This window comes from Heteronotia binoei, chromosome 9 (assembly GCF_032191835.1).
Source record: "Heteronotia binoei isolate CCM8104 ecotype False Entrance Well chromosome 9, APGP_CSIRO_Hbin_v1, whole genome shotgun sequence".
Lineage (NCBI taxonomy): Eukaryota > Metazoa > Chordata > Lepidosauria > Squamata > Gekkonidae > Heteronotia > Heteronotia binoei.
This window is the reverse complement of record NC_083231.1, coordinates 100,132,295-100,151,931: the sequence shown is the minus strand read 5'-3', so window position 1 is coordinate 100,151,931 and position 19,637 is coordinate 100,132,295. Positions and strand designations below refer to the sequence as shown.

Genomic DNA, 19,637 nt, shown 5'->3' with positions numbered 1-19,637 from the left:
CAGTATCATAATGCCCCTGTATAAATCGATGGTGCGGTCTCATTTGGAGTACTGTGTGCAGTTCTGGTCGCCGCACCTCAAAAAGGATATTATAGCATTGGAGAAAGTCCAGAGAAGGGCAACTAGAATGATTAAAGGGCTGGAGCACTTTCCCTATGAAGAAAGGTTGAAACGCTTGGGACTCTTTAGCTTGGAGAAACGTCGACTGCGGGGTGACATGATAGAGGTTTACAAGATAATGCATGGGATGGAGAAAGTAGAGAAAGAAGTACTTTTCTCCCTTTCTCACAATACAAGAACTCGTGGGCATTCGATCAAATTGCTGAGCAGAAAGGTTAAAACGGATAAAAGGAAGTACTTCTTCACCCAAAGGGTGATTAACATGTGGAATTCACTGCCACAGGAGGTGGTGGCGGCCACAAGTATAGCCACCTTCAAGAGGGGTTTAGATAAAAATATGGAGCACAGGTCCATCAGTGGCTATTAGCCACAGTGTATGTGTGTATATAAAATTTTTTGGCATTGTGTGACACAGAGTGTTGGACTTGATGGGCCGTTGGCCTGATCCAACATGGCTTCTCTTATGTTCTTATGTTCTTTTTGGATGAAGAACTACTTCCTTTATCTCTTCTAAGCCTACTGGGTTAGAGCCAAGCCCTCTATCCCGTTTCATAAAAGCACCATTTGTTTGTTGGCAAACAGTGCAGGAATCTGTGTCCCTTTTTTAGTGTTGTTAATGCTTTGCTGAACGACTAACCGGAGCTTCAAGTGTTGCGTGGAGTGATACGTATCTGGGGCTTTTATAGCCACAAACTAGTAGGTCATTCTTCTTCCTCACAGCTAACCTTGTTCTTATCAAAACACAAGTTTGAGTGAAGGACGTGGCGTGCTGAAAAAGAACCCCACTGTGAAATAGCCAGAAATAGCAGATTGGCAGGCCAGTTTGACGGCAAAGGGAGCCAAGGAGGCTTTTCCGTTCACACTGCAAAGCATTTAGCACTGTGAAAGTTTAAACTCAGTCATTTAATTTGCTCTCTCTCTTCACCAGCAGGAAAACAAGGCAATTTTCATAATTTACATTGATAATAAGGTTTGCCCAAATATGGTGACCTAGTTCTCACCAAGATGTCTCAAGTGCATACCACTTTGGGGGAGTTCACAAGATGGAAACCCCTCCTTTTTTTTGGTATGGAGGATCATTTGAATTTGTAAAACCTCATAAAAACCAAACAGAAACTATTATATTGAAAAAGTTCAGAGTGTCAGGAGAGGACCAGGGTGGAATTAACCTCCCTGACACTCTAGTTTTCTATGTGACAGGATTTGGGGGGAGGGAGGCATGGAGGAACTTTCATCCGGTGAACTCTCACCTGTAGCTTTGTACAGAGTTGGGCTTCACCTGCTTAAGACTGAGGGAACCAAGCTGTTTCCAAGAAAAGTCAACAAATTGCTCAGCTGAACTACAGTATATATCTTTCCTAAGTAGGTCCTTGGGTTGGGTTGGCACGCATGTTTTCAAAGTCCATGCCTCCCAGGTACACATGTGTCCAGTGTAGATTAGGACTGTGGTACACAGAGAAAGGAAGCTTAAGGACCCTCTTCTCCACAATTTGTCCAAATTGAAATAGCCAGGGTGGGGGTGGGGGCACTACTTGCCTCATTGAGAGTGCCACATGAACGGATAGAGTACACAACATTTCCTCAGTTGGGCAAACAGTGCTCTCCTAGAATGGTTTCAGGTCAGCAAAACAGTCCAGAAGGAAAATGGTACAGAGGCAGGTGAACTCTTAACTGTCTGCATCTACACGTGAGAGTTCACATGAATGAATATTCCCCTGTAGTGCCAGTCTGAATCAGATCCCACAACTCTGCAAGGCACATACTCCCAGAACACATGAACTGACTTCACCTGGCAAAAAAGTACTGTGCAGACAGGCTCCAAAGATCACACTGCTAATGCATTCTGAACAGTTGCAGACCTCTTATACACTTTTAAAAAGAAAAAAACTTTGCCCCCCCCCCAGGTTACTCGTTGAACAAAGCTGGAAGCGAAAGATCTCTAAATATTTTTTCACTTTGCATAATTTACTTGCGAAGGGGCAGGGGACAGACATGCTCATCTAAAGCAGATCTCAACTAAAGGGGCTTGGTCAACTGAAGAAACAAAGCATTTAGTTCAGTAACAAATTTCCAGAGTTCTATTTCCTAGTAAAAACTATTTTGGAGGACAGTATTTGCATTTCTGAAACTGATCACAGGAATTTATTTGGATGAGAACTCTGAACATGTCCCCCTTAAAGCTTTCCGAACTCTTTCTAGAGGCAATTAACAAAAACACCTTTTTTTAAAAAGGAGAGACTGCAAAAGCAAAGTTTAAGTACTACACAGATCATTGCAACTTTGCTTTAACAAAGTTATGTTGGTTTTCCTCACCTACGGACCAGGATTTTAAACTATGTTTTCATCCTAGCTTAGTCACAATTTCTTAAAATGCTTACTTCAGACTTCACAATAAACTGTGTTTTCTTACAAATGAGGAATTCCTCTGTCACAGTGTGGTGCTGAGTGAATCCACAGACTTCCACCTCATTTTAGCCCCAAACTGACTTCATCTGCTGGGTCTGAATACAGGTTTTGTCTATAAATGTAGCAGACCAGACAAGGAACACATAGGAACATATGGAGCTGGCTTATACTGAATCAGACTTTCAGTCCATCAAAGTCAGTATTGTTTACTCTGATAGGCAGCAGCTCTCAGAAGTTTTTCACATCATCTACTGCCTGGTCCTTTTAAATGGAGATGCCGGGGACTGAACCTTCTGCATACCAAGAAAATGCTCTGCCACTGAGCCACAACTCTTCCCTGAATGTCTGTAGGACACAGAATCATAGAGTTGGACCCCTCCAGGGTCATCCAGTCCAACCCCCTGCACAATGCAGGACATTCACCAATACCACTCTCTGCCCTCATTTTCATGAACTGCCTAAATGCACAGAATCAGCATTGCTATCAGATGGCCATCTACCCTGTGCTTAAAAATCTCCAACGAAGGAGAGCCCACCACCTTCTGAGGAAACCTGTCCCACTGAGGAACCACTCTGTCAGGAAGTTCTCCCTAATGTTTAGTTGAAAACTTTTTGATTTAATTTCAACCTTACATGTGTATGTGAAGAGGCAGTTAGTCACCTTGATAAAGCTGTATAAATTTGGGATGCAGGGCTGAAGTGATCACTCCATCTGGCAGCTCCCTCAGAAATAACTTCAGCAAGCTGGCGGCTGAGCTCACGTCGCCCTCTACAGGCAGCTCCACGGTCTCGCCATTCTCATACTTCATTCGCAGATGCTCCACAGTTTTCAGATTACCGTTCACCCTGAAAAGACCTTCTGAGTCCAGCCCTGTGATTATAAAGGGAAAGGAGACAAAATAACTAGCTTATCCTCTGCCCTATGTTTTTAAAATGGTGATGGACACTGCCATCAAGCAGCAGCTGACTTTGGGTGACCTTCAGGTGGGTTTTCATGGCAAGAGACATTCAGAGGTGGTTTGCCATTTCCTGCCTCTTCATAGCAACCCCGGACTTCCTTGGTGGTATCCCATCCAAATACTGACCATGGACAACCCTGTTAAGCTTCTGAGATCTGATACGATTAAGCTAGCCCAGGGGTGGCCAAACTTGCTTAATGTAAGAGCCACATAGAATAAAGGTCAGGTGTTTGAGAGCCATAAGACACGAACATCAGATGTTGGAGAGCCGCAAGACAGGAAGGAAAGAAGGCAGGCAAATAGATGAGGGGGAAGGAGAGGGGAGAGGAGGTGGAAAGAAACCAACTTTAACTTTAAATGCATTCTCCGAGCCGTTGGCTGGCTTGGAGAAGTGATTTAAAGAGAGAAATGCCTTTTCCTAGTCAGCCAATAGGGTGTGGTTGGGGGGGGGGCTTTGAGAGCCACACAGTACGTATGAAAGAGCCACAGTTTGGCCACCCCTGGCCTAGCCTGAGACATCCAAAAATTATACTGCCAATTATTTCCATCATTTTAAAAATCTCACCATATGGGGGCCATAGAGAACTCCGCATCTTTGAAAATGCTCCTAACAGTGGTCAATGCACTGACACAAGCACTCTTTGAACTAAGCGAGGAAGTCAAAACATAAACTGGTATAAATACTTAGAAAGACAGTCATTTTATACAAAACTGTATTCCCATATGGATTTTGAGGAACTGAATTTATTTTTTTAATCAAACCTTGTTGAGGAAGGCAATAACATACCACCCCTGCTCATCTCTTGCCATGAGAACCTCACGGTGCTGCCGTGAATCAGTTGCGACTTTATGGGACACAATTACCCAGGGGTTTTTTTTGTAGCAGGAACTCCTTTGCATATTAGCCACACACCCCTGATGTAGCCAATCCTCCTGGAGCTTACAGTAGGCCCTGTACTAAGAGCCCTATAAACTCTTGGAGGGTTGGCTACGTCAAGAGTGTGTGGCTAATATGCAAAGGAGTTCCTGCTACAAAAAAAGCCTTGCAATTATCACTAATATTAGTTGGGGAAAGGGGACTGGTCTCCTCAGTAATTTGACTATCATTTGTGCAACATGGGGCAAAAAATGTATTCCTCAAAACTGATGGAAAAGATTGGGAAGACCATTTCATTAAGAACAAAGAAATCAGTTTGCACCAAAGCAAGGGAACAGGAATGTCAAACTATGCTGGAAATCAAACACTACTAAAAAAAAAAAAGGTATTTTAAAAGTTGCCTAATATCTGTTGGAAAGGGTGCAAGAAACTGATACAACAGTTCATTGCCATTGTATCAAATCGAGAAAAGAATAAGAGATTGGATTTACACCTCGCTCTTCACTACCTGAAGGAGTCTCAGAGTGGTTACAATCTCCTTTCCCTTCCCCTCCCCACAACAGACACTCTGTGAGGTAGGTGAAACTGAGAGAGCTCTGACAGAAACTGTTCTTGAGCAGAACACAGCTCTGAGAGAGTTATGACTGACCCAAAATCATTCTAGCAGCTGAAAATGGAGGAGTGGGGAATCAAACCCGGTTCTCCCAGATAAGAGTCCGTGCACTTAACCACTACACCAAACTGGGGCGGAGCATCTGCATTGCATGAATAAGGTTCCAGGTTAAGTCCCCAACATCTCATTTAAAAGGAACTGAGATAAGAGGGGTTGGGAAAGCCCTCTGCCTGCCTAACAGCCCAGAGAGCCATTGCCAGTGAACAGTAGACAGTGATGTCCTCAATGAACCTATAGCCTTAATATGTGTTCACAGCAGACCTGTCCTTCAACAAAATGTTCTCGCCAGTGCATATTTACTGGGATCAGTGGGGCCATTCTTGTAACCTTGACCTCAGAATAGTATTCAAATGTATGTAAGCTAGAATTTAATAGGTCACCACACACAGAACTAATTGTTCATCTGTTCTTGGCAGCTAGAAGAACTATTGCTGTTCAGTAAAGGAGTAACAGATACACTGATAAGGAAGTCCGGCTGAAGGACAATTTGGAAAACTTCAGCCACAGCATAGCTGACTTGGCTATTGAAATTAAAGGTCAAAAAGATCTTGATAAGTTTGCCACAACTTGGCTCCCTTGCTTATTTTATATTGAGCAAAACTGCAATGGTTTTAAAATCTCAGATCAATATAATGGGTTTGGGCCAATGGTAGATTTCCATCAACAGAAGCAAGGGGATTTTTGCTGAATGCTCCTTTTCACTGCAGATTCATCCCTCATGCAGACTCTGGGTGTCTGCTTTCCTCAGAGTGTACTGTGGAAACCTGGACAGTAACTCTGTGCCATGGAGACACCACCATTGAGAAGCCCTGGGCACATCTCAGGTGGGGTCAAATGGGAACCCCAAATCCCAAGGACCCTTTGGCTCAGCACTTGTCTCCTCATCATGTTCCCCAAGACCAAACCAAGAAACTCCCGTGGTACTGCTGGGGACTATTCAGCTCAGCTTGCTCTAAGGCCACTTTAACTTTTTATATAAATGTATAAATATTTATACTCCACTTTTCTCCTGCAAAGGTGGTTATTGAATCAACTTCCCTCCTGTGATTGGTTGAAGGTAACTCAGTGAACTTCCACAGCAGAGCAGGGATTCCAACCTAGGTCTCCCAGCTCCTAGTCAATACTTTAAGCACGACACCAAGATGGCACACTCTTAACATTCCTATCCATCTTACGTAATGCCCTGTTTCTTCAACTAGAGTTGCCAAGCCCCCAGTGGTGGTGGTAGGAATTTCCTGCCCCTCCAAAAAAGGTCACATCTATTTATAGGAAGCTCTTACCACAGAGTTCCTGGTGATTCCTAGAGCAATCAGGCAGTGACAAAGGGTAGTTTTAGGAATTGCCAGAAACTCTGTGATAAGAACTTCATGTAAGTAGATGAGGCCTTTTATTTTTTTTCTCCTAGGACTCTGCCCCTCTGCACAACCCTCCTGCTAGTTGCCTGACAACCCTATTACCAACCTCCAGATGGAGACCTCCTGGAATTATAACTGATCTCCAAACTCCTAGAAAAAATGGCTGCTTGGGAGGGTGGATTATACATCATTATACCCTAGTGAGGTCCCTGAGATCCCTCCCCAAACCCTCCCCTCTCTAGGCTCATCCCCCAAACCTCAAGGAACTTCCCAACCAGGAGCTGACAACCCCACCCATTTACCATTGGCCTTATCTTACAAGTTATTGTACAGATAATACATGCATCTAATTTTAACTACAGAAATGCTGAATATCTTTGATTATCCGGAACAGTCATCAAGGCAATAAAACAGGGAAGCTCCATCTTTGTTCAGAGATGCAACTCTGACATCTGCTGGGTAACAGGCATCATTGTAGACAAACAAATCCTTTTTTACTGTATATCAGAATCTGAGCATCTTTCATATTCTTATACAAATACAGGCAACCCACCACTTAATCTTTCAGATAAGCAGACTTTTCAAAAGTATCAGAAAATGACATGATTAGACCCTTGGAGAAGACAGGGAAATTCTGAAAACCAAAACAATTGTATAACACTTCAGTTTGGCAAGAGTAAACTATTTTGTGTTTTAAACAAAGGAGGATCTGGAGCTATAATTTTTAAAAATATTGTATCTCTAATTCAGAACCTAGTCCCTACGTGGACTAAAAAATAACCCAGGAAATATGGCCAGATACATATGGGGGTTTTTTTCTATAGACCTGAGGGACTCCCCAACGTTTTTAGAAAAATCCCCAAAAGAAAAATACTAATGTGTGGGGAAAGAGCAAGATCTAGCAATGCTACATTGCAAGGTCTTGACTGTTCTGTTTGTAATTGGCTTTATGATGGATATTATTATGCTGCTTTAATTGTTAGTTGTTTTGGTGGTCCAGGTTGGGCAGAAGGAGAGATATAAACATTGTAAATATATAAATCCACATTCCTGATTGGGAATTAAAGGTCTTCAAGACACTCATGTGCCCGAACATGGTTGCTGTCCAAACATACTTACCTGAGAGGAAGCAACTTCTGAGTAAACATGCTTTGGACTTGGCTTCCATTCCTGGAATTAACTTGTTACAGAAATTTCATCCTAGCCCTGTTAAGTCATTACAGTTTTGGAACTCCAAACTCCCATAACGGGTAAGTGTGCTACTTGCAACACTCTCAATATTAGGGATGGGGGTCACAATGCTATACATAGAATCATGGAATCATAGAGTTGGAAGTAGCCACGCAGGCCATCTAGTCCAACCCCCTGCTCCATGTAGGATCAGCCTACAGCTTCCTTGACAAGTGTCTGTCCAGCTGCTGCTTACAGACTGCCAGCGAGGGGGAGCTCACCACCTTCCTAGGCAGCTGATTCCACTGTTGAACAACTCTGACTGTAAAAAAGTTTTCCCTAATATCCAGCTGGTACCTTCCCATCCTTAATTTAAACCGATTCCTGCAAGTCCTCTCCTCTGCTGCCAACAGGAACAGCTCCCTGCCCTCCTCGAAGTGACAGCCCTTCAAATGCTTCAAGAGAGCAATCATGTAGGGTGATCCTACACTGAGCATTTCATCTGATTCTTTTTCCTAATGCTGCTCTTAAAACTGTTTTATGGTTTTTGCTGGCTTTTAAAGTGTTTTGCATCAGCTTTATAGGGATTTATACATTAACTCTGGACCACCAGTTTTGGAGGAGTGTTGCAAGATAAATAAGAGAAAGTTCAAGTCCATTGGCACCTTTAAGACCAACGAAGTTTTATTCAAAGTATAAATTTTTGTGTGCATGCACACTCTTCAGATATACTGAAATGGGGTAGACCCAGGTGGGCAGCTGTGTGGGTCCGAAGCAGTAGAACAGATTTTGAGCCACAAAAGCTCATACCTTGAATAAACTTTTGTGGGTCTTAAAGGTGCTACTGGACTTAAAATGTGTTCTACTCAAATGGGAGTTATCAGCCCACACATACAGGTAGAGGGTGAGCAACAAACAAGCATAAAATAATGCTTATTTGTTGCTAACGGATGCAAGGACCAAACTGGAATAGCATTTGTCTGGGTTTGATTCTAGTTTAATTTAACTAAACTAAGACATCAACTGATGTTAAATCAGTCTACTGAAGACGTTGTGAACCACCATGGAAATTATGATTAGCACCACAGTGATGTATTATGGTTTTAGTTTTGCACTGTTAGCAATTTTAATGTAATCTTCATTAGCAAATGTAATATTTGACCCAGAGAGAACTCCAGTTTTCTGGGTTACACATCTGAGGATGCCAGTCACAGTTGCTAGTGAAACATCAGGTCTCACAATGCCAAGACCACAGCCACACAGCCAGGAAAATCTATAACAACCAAAGGTAATCTTTTAGCTGTTTAATGTACTTTTTAGCTGTCGTTAGCTGTCCTGAGTCTGCTTACGGAGAGGGCAGGATATAAATTTAAAATGAATAAATAAATAAAATTCCGGGGGGGGGGGGACATAGTGAGGAAATAAATATATCAGATTGGAGATTGATGGGCAGATGTACCCTTCTTAACTGGGGAATGCGGAGAATAATTAACTCAGACGCTACTACGCTCAGGCATGACGGCAACAGTATATGCAGAGTTCCACCAGTGTAAATCCACTGAAATCAAGGGACTTGGCCTGGAGTAATGCTGTACAGACAGGATTGTACTAATGAATGCTTAAATTCATAAATGGTGCTCCTATACAATAGCCCTGAACTGATTTCATCAGAGGTGAAAATAACTGACATTTGTTACTACTATTGTCTCTCTGTCAGGAACAGAAAGCTGAGTTGGGGAGGGGGCAAAGCAAAAGATGAGAGATACCACTAGTTACCAACCTGGTTGTGGGGGGGCTGGAGTTCTCCCAGAAAAAAAACTGATCTCCAAACTAAAGATTGCAGAGTTCTCTGGAGAAAATGGCACCTTCAAACCGTTGACTCCTTGGCATCACATCTCCCTCCAAAAATTCCACCCTCTCCAAGAACCTCTCCAAAACCTCTGAGAATTTCTCAAGCAACCCTAAGGAACAGGAGTTTGCAATCAAGGCTCCCTTTCAGGACTTTTCTTACAGGAACTCCATTCTGGTCCATCCCAGCTAGCTTTCACACCTTCCTTTAATAATGGTTTGCCCCTTCCAAAAGTTAGCGCTGCCAGCTTTGGGCCGGGAAATTTTGGGAGATTCGGAGGTGGGGGGTGGGGTGGGATGGTACTTGAAATAGAAAGAATCTGGGGAGGGATTTCACTTTAGAATCTATCGTATACCATTGAGTTTGCCCTCTGGAGCTGTCATTTCCCTCAGGGAAGCTGGAGATCGGCGGTATTTCCGGGAGATCTCCAGACTCCACCGGGAGGTTCGCAAATGACATCAATTCCTGCAAAACGTAGCTATAACTGCAGGGCAAGAAGGGGGGCGAGCTTCTTCAAGCAGAGACTCCTCCACGAACTACAACTCCCGGGGTCCTCCGGGGTAGGAGGAAAGCGCTGCCGGCTAACCCGGGATCACCGCAAGGCAGGTTTGTGCAGCGCAGCGCGCGGATCCGCCTGCAAAGCCCCAGGAAGGCTCCTTACCGTGGCTGCTCAGGTACTCGACGACCTCCCAGACCACCGTGGGGATCCCGTCGCGGCTCAGCCCCTGCTGCTGCAGCTCCACCAGCCCGACGCCGAAGAGCCTCCGCCACGACGGCGCCCTCCGTCGGCTCAAGGGGCCAGAGGCGGCGGCCAGCTTCTTCATGTCCTCCTTCAGCCGCACGGCCGGCTTGCTTTGCTGGAAAGAGCACAGGAAGAGCGAGCAGTCAGTCGTCGCCGCCACCACGGGGGGCTGCATGGCCAAGGGGGACACCGGCCTGCTCCCGCTGCTGCAGGGGAAGAGGAGGAGCCCCCGATCCCGAGGGGCAGCAGGCGAGATGCTTTGGAAGCGGGGCCCAGCGCCCTAGGAGGAGGGGAAGGGCCAGAGGAGAAGCCGGGCCTCCATGGATCCACGCAGCCCAGCAACGGAGTCGATGCCTGGAAGCGTCCCAGGGGCATCTCCGCAGCAACTGAAGGCGGAGCCCAAAGTCTGGGACGGGAAGGCGTCGGATCTCCGCTGCAGCCGAGAAGGAGGTGAAGTAAGACCAGTTTCGCGCTAGAACTTTCATCCTGGTTTGGCCCTTCCCCCCAAGTTGACATTCTGCACTACAATCATAGAATCGTTGCAGACTTGGCTTAAACCCGATGCGATAAATGCAGCGATGAAAGTCCCGAACTGCAGCATCCTAATCGAGGGAAGTCACGTCGGAAGAAACCGTGCGGGTTCTCCACGCGCATGCGTCCGCCAGGGAGCCGACGGCTGGATATGACTTTAAAAATAGGCGGTTTTGCTTAGGCATTTGTAGCCCACTTTTCTCCCCACTGCGCATCCAATGCAGGCTATAACTCTTCCCATTTTATCCCGAGAACAACTAGCCTCTGGGAGCCCCAGGTCTGAACTCCTGCTTGTTCCATGGAAGCTTGCTGGGTGACCTTGGACCAGTCACACTCTCACAGCCTAGCCCACCTCAGAGGGTTGTTATGAGGATAAAATGGAGGAGAAGAGAATGACAGAAGTCACTTTGGGTCCCCACTGGGGAGAAAGGCAGAGTATAAATGGATTAATTAAATAAATAATAAAGACATGAAAGCCAGATCATGCCACTATAAGAATATAAGAGAAGCCATGTTGGATCAGGCCAATGGCCCATCCAGTCCAACACTCTGTGTCACACAGTGGCCAAGAAAAAAGGTTCACAAGTGGGGCTAGAAGCCCTTTTACTTTGCCCCCCCACAAGCACCAAGAATACAGAGCATCACTGCCACAGTCAGTTCCAATAATATGCTGTGGCTAATAGCCACTGTTGGACCTCTGCTCCATATTTTTATCCAAACCCCTCTTGAAGCTGGCTATCTTTGTAGCCGCCACCATGTCCTGTGGCAGTGAATTCCACATGTTAATCACCCTTTGTGCACTACTCCATTATTTGATGATGCTCAACTGTCATCTTGTGGACAGACAAGGAGTGAAAAGACCCAATGCATATTTTGGATAGCAAACTATTAAATATAAAAAGCAACTGCAGTAGGCAGCAACTGACAATTTGAATACCGTGTGGATACCCAAAATGAGATTCAGAATTAGGCATCCCCAAATATCTGGGCAAGTTAACTCTGTCTCCAAGTCTATAAAACAGGGGCATCAAACTCATTTGTTATGAGAGCCGGATCTGACATAAATGAGACCTTGTTGGGGTGGGCCATGTGTGTACCTATTTAAGATTAGGTAGTAGAGATACAAACTTTATAAAGAACACACAAACAAACACAATTAAAGATTTTTGTACAAAAAACCCCCAACAACTTAAAACGCTTTAAACACTAGCACTCGTTGGTCTTAAAGGTGCTTTCTTTGTATTTCTCCTATGGGATCCAGGGAACTGGGCAAAGGAGGCTCTGGTTCTTTCCCTCCCTCCCCAGAGGACCAGGAGCCTCAGCCAATAGAAGGTAGCTCTGCTGTGTGATGCCTGGCAAAGCAAGCTCTGCCTCCCCCCTCCCTCCCCAAGGGAGGAGTCTCAGCCAACAGAGAAAACAGAGGTTTTGCTCTATAGCTCCTGTGCAATTCAGTAAGCCTTGCTAAGTGAGCTGTTATGGAGAAGGAAGCAAGAGAGAGGCAGAAGGAAGCAGATGATAGCCAGTTGCTTGGGGGCCTGATAGGAGCCCTCCGGGGGCCTAATTCAGCTCCCAGGCCACCCCTTGCTTAGACAGAGAAGTGCAACCCTTTCTCAATCACATCATTCACAAACTAAAAGACTTACCGTACTTGATGAGCATACATGTCTAATCTAGCTCACACTGCAGGAAGAGCAAGCAATAGCTTTATGGATCTCTATAAGTGGTCTTAGTTTTACTGTTTGGCTAGTCAGATCTATCAGTGGTTTTAATCTTCATCTACCTAATAATCCATTGTAAGTCTCTGAACCAACTGCTGACAGCTTAGTGCTACTCGACACAGCAATCACCTTAGAAAATAGGTGGCTATGGTGGTCCAAAGTGCTTTTGCCAAGCTTTTGCTAGTGCGCCCACTATGGCTGGTGTGTGAGCAATATGCCTTCCAGATCACTCAGATCCATGCCTAAATTATATCTGGACTGGGCTACTGCAATGTGCTCTACTTGAGGGTGACTTTGAGGAGTATTTGGAGGTTGCAGCTAATGCAGAATGCTGCATACAGGACCATGTGACCACAATCCTGCAGCAATCTACTGGACTCAATTTAATGTGTCAGAGGCCCTCCTCACTGTCCCATCAATCAAAGGAGTTCATCTGGTAGGTGCAAGAGACAGGGCTTTTTCAGTGGCTGCTCCATGGTTGCAAAACAACCTGTCTTATCAGATTTTGGTTTTATGTATTTTTGTTTCATTCACTTGTAGAAAAAGCCCAGCAGAACTTATTTGCATATTAGGCCACACCCTCTGGCATCACCATTGTTTCACATGGGGCTTTTTTGAAGAAAAAAGCCCAGCAGGAACTCATTTGCATATTAGGCCACACCCCTTGGCACTAAGCCAGCTGGAACTCCGCTCCTATGGTTCCTGCTAAAAAAAGCCATGCATTTACTGATATACCTCCCATGATTTTACAGATATGGCTCACAGACAGTGAACCCAGGCCATTATTCTAAGAGGCTGATGTGACTGACAGTTTCTAGTTCCTCCCACAAAGTGTTAGAGCTAATCCCCGATTCCCTGTGGTGCATGCAGATATCTACAATTTCTCCAGTCAGAGGCTGTGGGCTTGTCAAGAGGAAGAGAAAAGAGGAGGAAAGTCAGTAACAAAAATGGACAATAATGTAAACTTCCTCAGATAGGACTCAGACATTGCTAGAGCCAGGTACATAAAGCTCAAGTGTCTCTAGAGAGTCCAGATCAGGTTAGGTATCCTGTAATAGGCATGTTAATAATAATAATAATAATAAAATTTTATTTATACCCCGCCCTCCCCGCCGAGGCAGGCTCAGGGCGGCTTACAGGTATGGCAAAGCCATTGAACAATAAAACAGTTATACAATTCAATAAAATTACAATTTACCATTAAATTTTACATAATCTAAAACAATCTAAAAACAGTCTAAAATAATCTCTACACGCTGTTATCTCAGTTATTAGTATTAGTGATGGCGTGATGTTTATTTCAAGCTCCATCTTGAAAGGCTAGCCGGAAGAGGGCGGTTTTACACGCCCTACGGAATTGGCTAAGGTCCCGTAGGGCCCGCACCTCTTCCGGCAGCTGGTTCCACCATTGGGGTGCTTTTATAGAGAAGGCCTGTTCTCTAGTTATTTTTAGTTTGGCCTCCTTTGGCCCAGGTACTTCCAGGAGATTTTGTGAGCTAGATCGTAGTGCGGTCCCTAAGGTAGACAGGTCCTCGGCCATATAGGGCTTTAAAGGTAATAACCAGCACCTTGTAACGAACTCGGTAAACAATTGGCAGCCATTGCAGCTCCTGCAGCCTAGCCTGCACATGTTCCCACCGGGGTAGGCCCAATAGCAGTCTGGCTGCTGCGTTCTGCACTAGCTGCAGTTTCCAAGTTCGGCACGGGGCAGCCCCATGTAGAGGGCATTACAGTAGTCTAGCCTCGAGGTGACCGTTGCATGGATCACTGTTGCCAGGTCACTGCGCTCCAGGAAGGGAGCCAACTGCCTCGCTCGCCTAAGATGAAAAAAGGCGGATTTGGCAGTGGCTGCCACCTGGGCCTCCATAGTCAAGGAAGACTCCAGTAGTACTCCCAAGCTCCTGACCCTGCGCACTGGTACCAGTGACGCACCGTCAAAAGTAGGAAGGGAGATCCCTCCCTCCGGAGCACCGCGCCCTAGGCAAAGGACCTCTGTCTTCACTGGATTCAATTTCAGCCCACTCGACCTGATCCAATCTGCCACGGCTTGCAGCGCCCGGTCCAGATTTATAGGAACATCAGCAGCCCGGCCGCCCATCAATGTTAGTGACTTGGGATTGAGGGGAAAATCCTAAGAGAAAAGTTAACATTGTTTCTAGATTCAGATGGGTACCCATGTTGGTCTGAAACAACAGAAGATTACAGTCGAATGGCACCTTTAAGACGAACAGTTTAATTCTGGGTATATGCTTTTGTGTGCAGGCATACTTCTGTGCGTGTACACAAAAGCTTATACCCAGAATTAAACTGTCAGTCTTAAAGGTGTCACTGGACTCCGACTTTGTTCTATCATTTCTAGAGTCTGAGATTCCTGGGTTTACTGAGTCATTCTAAGTAATGTTTATCCATCTCTCCAACAGGAACAGTCATTTCTGTAACCTTGAGAGAGTGATACTTTATGTCTTTTAAAGCAGAGCTTCTGATCCCCTTAGCTGTAAATAGTTATTAAATTCCTTCACCCTTCACTTTCCCACCCAACCACTCTTTATAAGCGAAAGAAAAGGCAATAAATTTATCCTTGCGTTGTTGAAAGAAGGCATTGGTGTGAATTACTCCAGAAAGGGAGAGGGGGAAAAGGAATCAATATTTTCTCAGATACTTGCACTACCCCTTCCATATCCCACTTGTAACTGCAGCATGTTATGCAGCATGATTATTGCCATACATAGCTCTACTAATAGAGTTGCCAACCTCCGGGTAGCACCTGGAGATCTAGCATTATTACAACTGATCTCCAGGATACCAAGAATAGTTACCCTGGAGAAAATGGCTGCTTTGGAGAGCAGTATCTATGGCATTACAGCCTGCTGAGGCCTCTCCCCTCCACAAACTCTGTCGTCCCCAGGCTTCACCCCCAAATCTCCAGGTATTTCCCAATCCAGACCCCCTGCAAACATGACAGAAACCAACTACTTGGCCACTACACTAGGGGTGTGACAAAGGGGGAGAAACTGAGGCAGCACCCTGTCATCACAGCCTGATGCAGCCACATCAAGGTACCCACACCTTACCAGCATTGAAGTGCTATAGTGGCACCACTGAGATGCATCGAGTCAATGCATCTCACTGATGCCACTATAGCACTTCAGTGTGTGTAGTGCTATAGTGGTCACCTTAGACCATTTTTTAAAAGTCTGAGGAAGATTGTGCAGAAAAAAAGCATCATTGTAGGAAGTGCTATGGGCTTTTTAAACCACACACCACAGCGATTTGGGAGCGCAAGAAAGGGGTTAAAAATGGAAGAAAGCTGTTTCCCTTGAAAGCGGCTGAACCACACTTTGCTAACCCAAGCAGGTTTGAACAGATAAATAAATTCCACTAGCAGCCATAACCGGGGTCTGTCTGAAATGACAGGGGGAAAACCCATTAGCAACTAGCTACTAAAACAGAATACAAAGAAAAGGGTCTGTGTCACACAGGCCTGATGGGGCCTTTGACTGAGCCATTTCCTACCAATTAAGACTCACGGAACTAGAAGTCTTAAAAAACATTTGTCACATTTTCTCTCCCGCTCCATTTCTCCAGGCATACCACTTTTGGGTCAAGTCTGAAGGACAGACTGAACCACAGTAACCAGAATACAAATTGATAACACAACATTCCTGATTCCTTGTGATATGAGAAAAGAGCAAAAGGACAGCAGTACCTTAAAGACTAACAAAAAATTGTGGCAAAAATCTGATATTTTTTAGGTATCTGAAGAAGCGAGCAGCAACTCATAAAATCTCACGCCCTGCCACAAATTTCATTAGTCTTTAAGGTGCTACTGGACTCCTCCTTTTTACTGCTAAAAGGTAGTCTCCTGTGCAAGCACCAGTCGTTTTTGACTCCGGGGTGTTGTTGCTTTCACAAGTCTGGGGTGGTTTGCCATTGCCTTCCCCAGTCATCTACACTCCCCGCCCCACCCCACCCCCAGCAAGCTGGGTACTCATTTTACCGACCTCGGAAGGATGGAAGGCTGAGTCAACCTCGAGCCGGCTACCTAACCAGCTTTCGCTGGGATTGAACTCAGGTCGTGAGCAGAGTTTAGGACTGCAGTACTACTCTGCGCTACAGGGCTCTGATGCTACAGACAGACTAATATGGCTACACGTCTCGATCTAATGCCTTGTAACATGGTTAGGAAATGGTGAATGGGCCAACGGCTTGCCAAGATCCTCTTCCCCTTCTCAAGACTAGGTAATTTCCAGAGACCCTCTCACCTTGCCTGCTGTTTCTTCAGTACAGAAAAGGTGTGGAGGAAGAGCTCAGTGCGGGCTCTCTAAGTTTAGGAGAAGGCTTTTAGATCATAAGAAGAGCCCTGCTAGAACAGACCAGTGGTCCATCTAGTCCAGAATCCTGTCTCACACAGTGGCCAACCAGTTCCTCTGGAGGGCCAACAATGGCATAGAGGCTGAGGCCTTCCCCTGATGTTGTCTCCTGGCTCTGGGATTCAAAGGTTTAGTGCCCCTGAACATGGAGGTTCCCTTTAGTCACCATGGCTAGTAGCCATCTATTCTCCTGTAAGGACCAGATTTGTCCAGGTCTGACTCCACCCATTAAATTAATTCTGCATCATGTAATGTGAAGGAGTACTGCCTTTTGTTCTGAATCTACTGCCCATCAATTTCAATGAGTAACCTCCAATTCTTATATTGCTCACATTGAATGTTATTTTACAAACCTTTAGGATATCCACACATATGCACACATCACCTTTGACCTAAACCAAAAATCCCCACATGCTTTGCTGTTAGCCTTTCTTTGTATGAAAAGTGTTCTGACTTTGGTTGCCCTTTTTGTATACCCTGACCCAGGCCTACACAACCTGTGACCCTCAAAGCCAAATGTGGGGCCTTTGAGCCATTTCCTAACAATTAAGGATGATGTTTATACCACTGACACTGCCTATTTCATTTTTACTTAATGGTTTTAACTGTTTAATTCTTAACTGTTTTATTGTGTGATTTTAACTGTTTTATTGTGTTATAATCTGCCCTGAGCCCATCTTGGGAAAGGGCGGACTGTAAATTCACAAAATAATAAATAAATGTAGCCACCCTAGGGGCCTTTCTTGTTTTTGAAAACTGGGCCAAACAGCAAAGAGAGAAAATTGACTTTATTTTATTATTTATTTACTTAATTCATACATCAGTGGGAACCCAAAGCAGCTTATGTCATCCGCCTCTCCTCCATTTTATCATCAACTCAGTCCTGTGAGGAAGGTTACGCTGAGGGAGAGAGATAATGCTTTCATATATGCTAAATAATGCAGTTTCAATCCCCTTCAGCAACAGCTTGCAAGTGGATTTTGCCATTTCACACAGTAAAATCCAGTTGCAAAGTGGATTGAGTGCACGTTATTTAGTGAGTGTGAAAGCACATCAGCTGAGTGCGACTGGTCCAAGGTGATTCAGTGAGTTTCCATGGTAGAGTGTTGGATTCGATCCTGGGTCTCCCAGATTGCAGTCCAATGCTCTAACTATTAGATCATGCTTAGCTGTGTTCGGTCCCCTACACAGTTGGTAGGCCACATTCGACCACAAGTTATGCCAAGTCACTCCAAGCCACTATATAAATATTCCTCACAGTCCTCCAACTGAGGCAAATATTTCCATTCTGAAGAGCGAAAAAGACTGCCTTTCTGAGAAAACCAAAGAAAACATGGCAGGATTTCACATGTACACAATGGATGTGGAAAAGGCTGAGATGACGCACACAACATTTTGTGTGGTTTCTCCTTGAAGGTGTTTCAGAACAGCAGTCTGATCTTTCACCCAACTTGGGCAAAATATGCCTATACGGAAAAGTACATCTTTTCTTCTGAAAGGTGGTGGTGGGAGGAGGACTGGAATTTTCCAGTTTGCTTTTAACAATCTCTTATGAAACTGCTTTACAAAATAACTTTAACAGTCTCTTACAAAATGATGCCAGTGTCTTAGTTAAATCTCCTCTCCTCTGAAGAGTAACAACGTTTTAAAAGATGGTCTGATTTTTTTTTAATTACGTCCTTTTTTTAAAAAAGGCAATGAATGGTTCCATTCTTAACACACCGCCTCAGACTTAGCTACGTGGGCGGCAGAGACATGCACTCACTTGCTCAGGAGTAAACCTTTTATGAGATCAGCCACGTAGAGGATTCTAGGCATTCCCCCCTCCCCTCCCTCCCCCCCCCAAACAGTGCAATTCAAAAGAGAAGAGCTCACATAAGAGAAAGAAAACGGGTGTTCGTTGTCTTCTTTTTTTAAAAGAAAAAAACAACCCAAACCACAGCATATATACTTATGCAATGCTGTAAAAGCAAACTCTGAGAGCCAGCCTGCGGTTAGGTTAAAACAGGAGAGGTCTAAAAAGAGGATTTTTAAAAAAGTATTAACCAAATTCCTTCAATATTTTTAAAAAGCGCTTGAACAACCACACACACAAACCCATCTCACACGGACTGCATTTCAGTTGCCCTGATTGTTCTATTCAGAGGAACTTCACGCTAGTCCCAAACTGAATGTCTCCCCGGGGCCATTGCCAACGAGTCTTCCCTTGCAAAGAATATCCCCCGCGGCAATTGGCAATAGCGGAGCAGCGGAAGAATGCATAAACCGTGGCTGACAGCTGCGCTGATTGGCTACTTTTACTTTACAGCCGAGCAAACACACAAGCCGGCCACATTTTTTTGTTTAAAAAATTAAACTCAGCCTTTACTCGCTGCAAACAACGTCCTTGAGCAGCTTTCCAGGGGATCCGAGCATCTGCAGCCCCCTCCCCGCCCCCCAGTCCACATACTTGGCACCAGCAGCACGCAGCATAGACAAGAGACGGGCTGTACTCACACAGATGGCTAATGCGCCTGCCCCCATTCTTTCACAAGTGTCCGGGAGGTGCGTGATGAAGATAGGATGAAAGCATTAAGCGGGCAACCGGGAGGCTCCCAGCCGCTCCAGCCTCGAAGTTTTAATTAGTTCTGCATCCCTCCCTCCCGCTTTGGTTACAAAACTTAACAAAGCAAAAAGGGCCGCCGATGGGCTCTGAAGCGATCTTGCCCCCAAAGTTCTTTCTTGCTCTTTTGGAACCACATGGCTGAAGAAGCCAGCGGCTCGACACTGAAATCGGAGTCAGGCAGCTAGTCTTGCTGGCTTGCGGCGGCAGCCTGGAACAGTCACATGACCCGGGATTTAAGCGTCATCGACCTCTTTCCCCTCAA

The 19,637-nt window shown here is 45.1% G+C and overlaps 1 protein-coding gene across 2 annotated transcripts in view; it reads right to left on the bottom strand.

The window, feature by feature from the left end:
• The window catches only part of FAM13A (family with sequence similarity 13 member A), a 220,659-nt gene extending 201,308 nt beyond the window's left edge, over nt 1–19,351 (bottom strand). The window contains exons 1-3 of one of the 2 annotated variants that reach the window (XM_060247061.1): nt 19,267–19,351; nt 10,071–10,266; nt 3,188–3,397 (exon numbers count right to left, since the gene is read on the bottom strand). In XM_060247061.1, coding sequence (XP_060103044.1) covers nt 3,188–3,397; nt 10,071–10,266; nt 19,267–19,293 — 433 coding nt within the window. In that variant the 5' untranslated portion in view covers nt 19,294–19,351. Of the gene's footprint in view, nt 1–3,187; nt 3,398–10,070; nt 10,336–19,266 lie in introns of those variants that run through there. The other variant, XM_060247062.1, reaches the window with a different exon arrangement.
• Nucleotides 19,352–19,637: the final 286 nt, after the last annotated feature.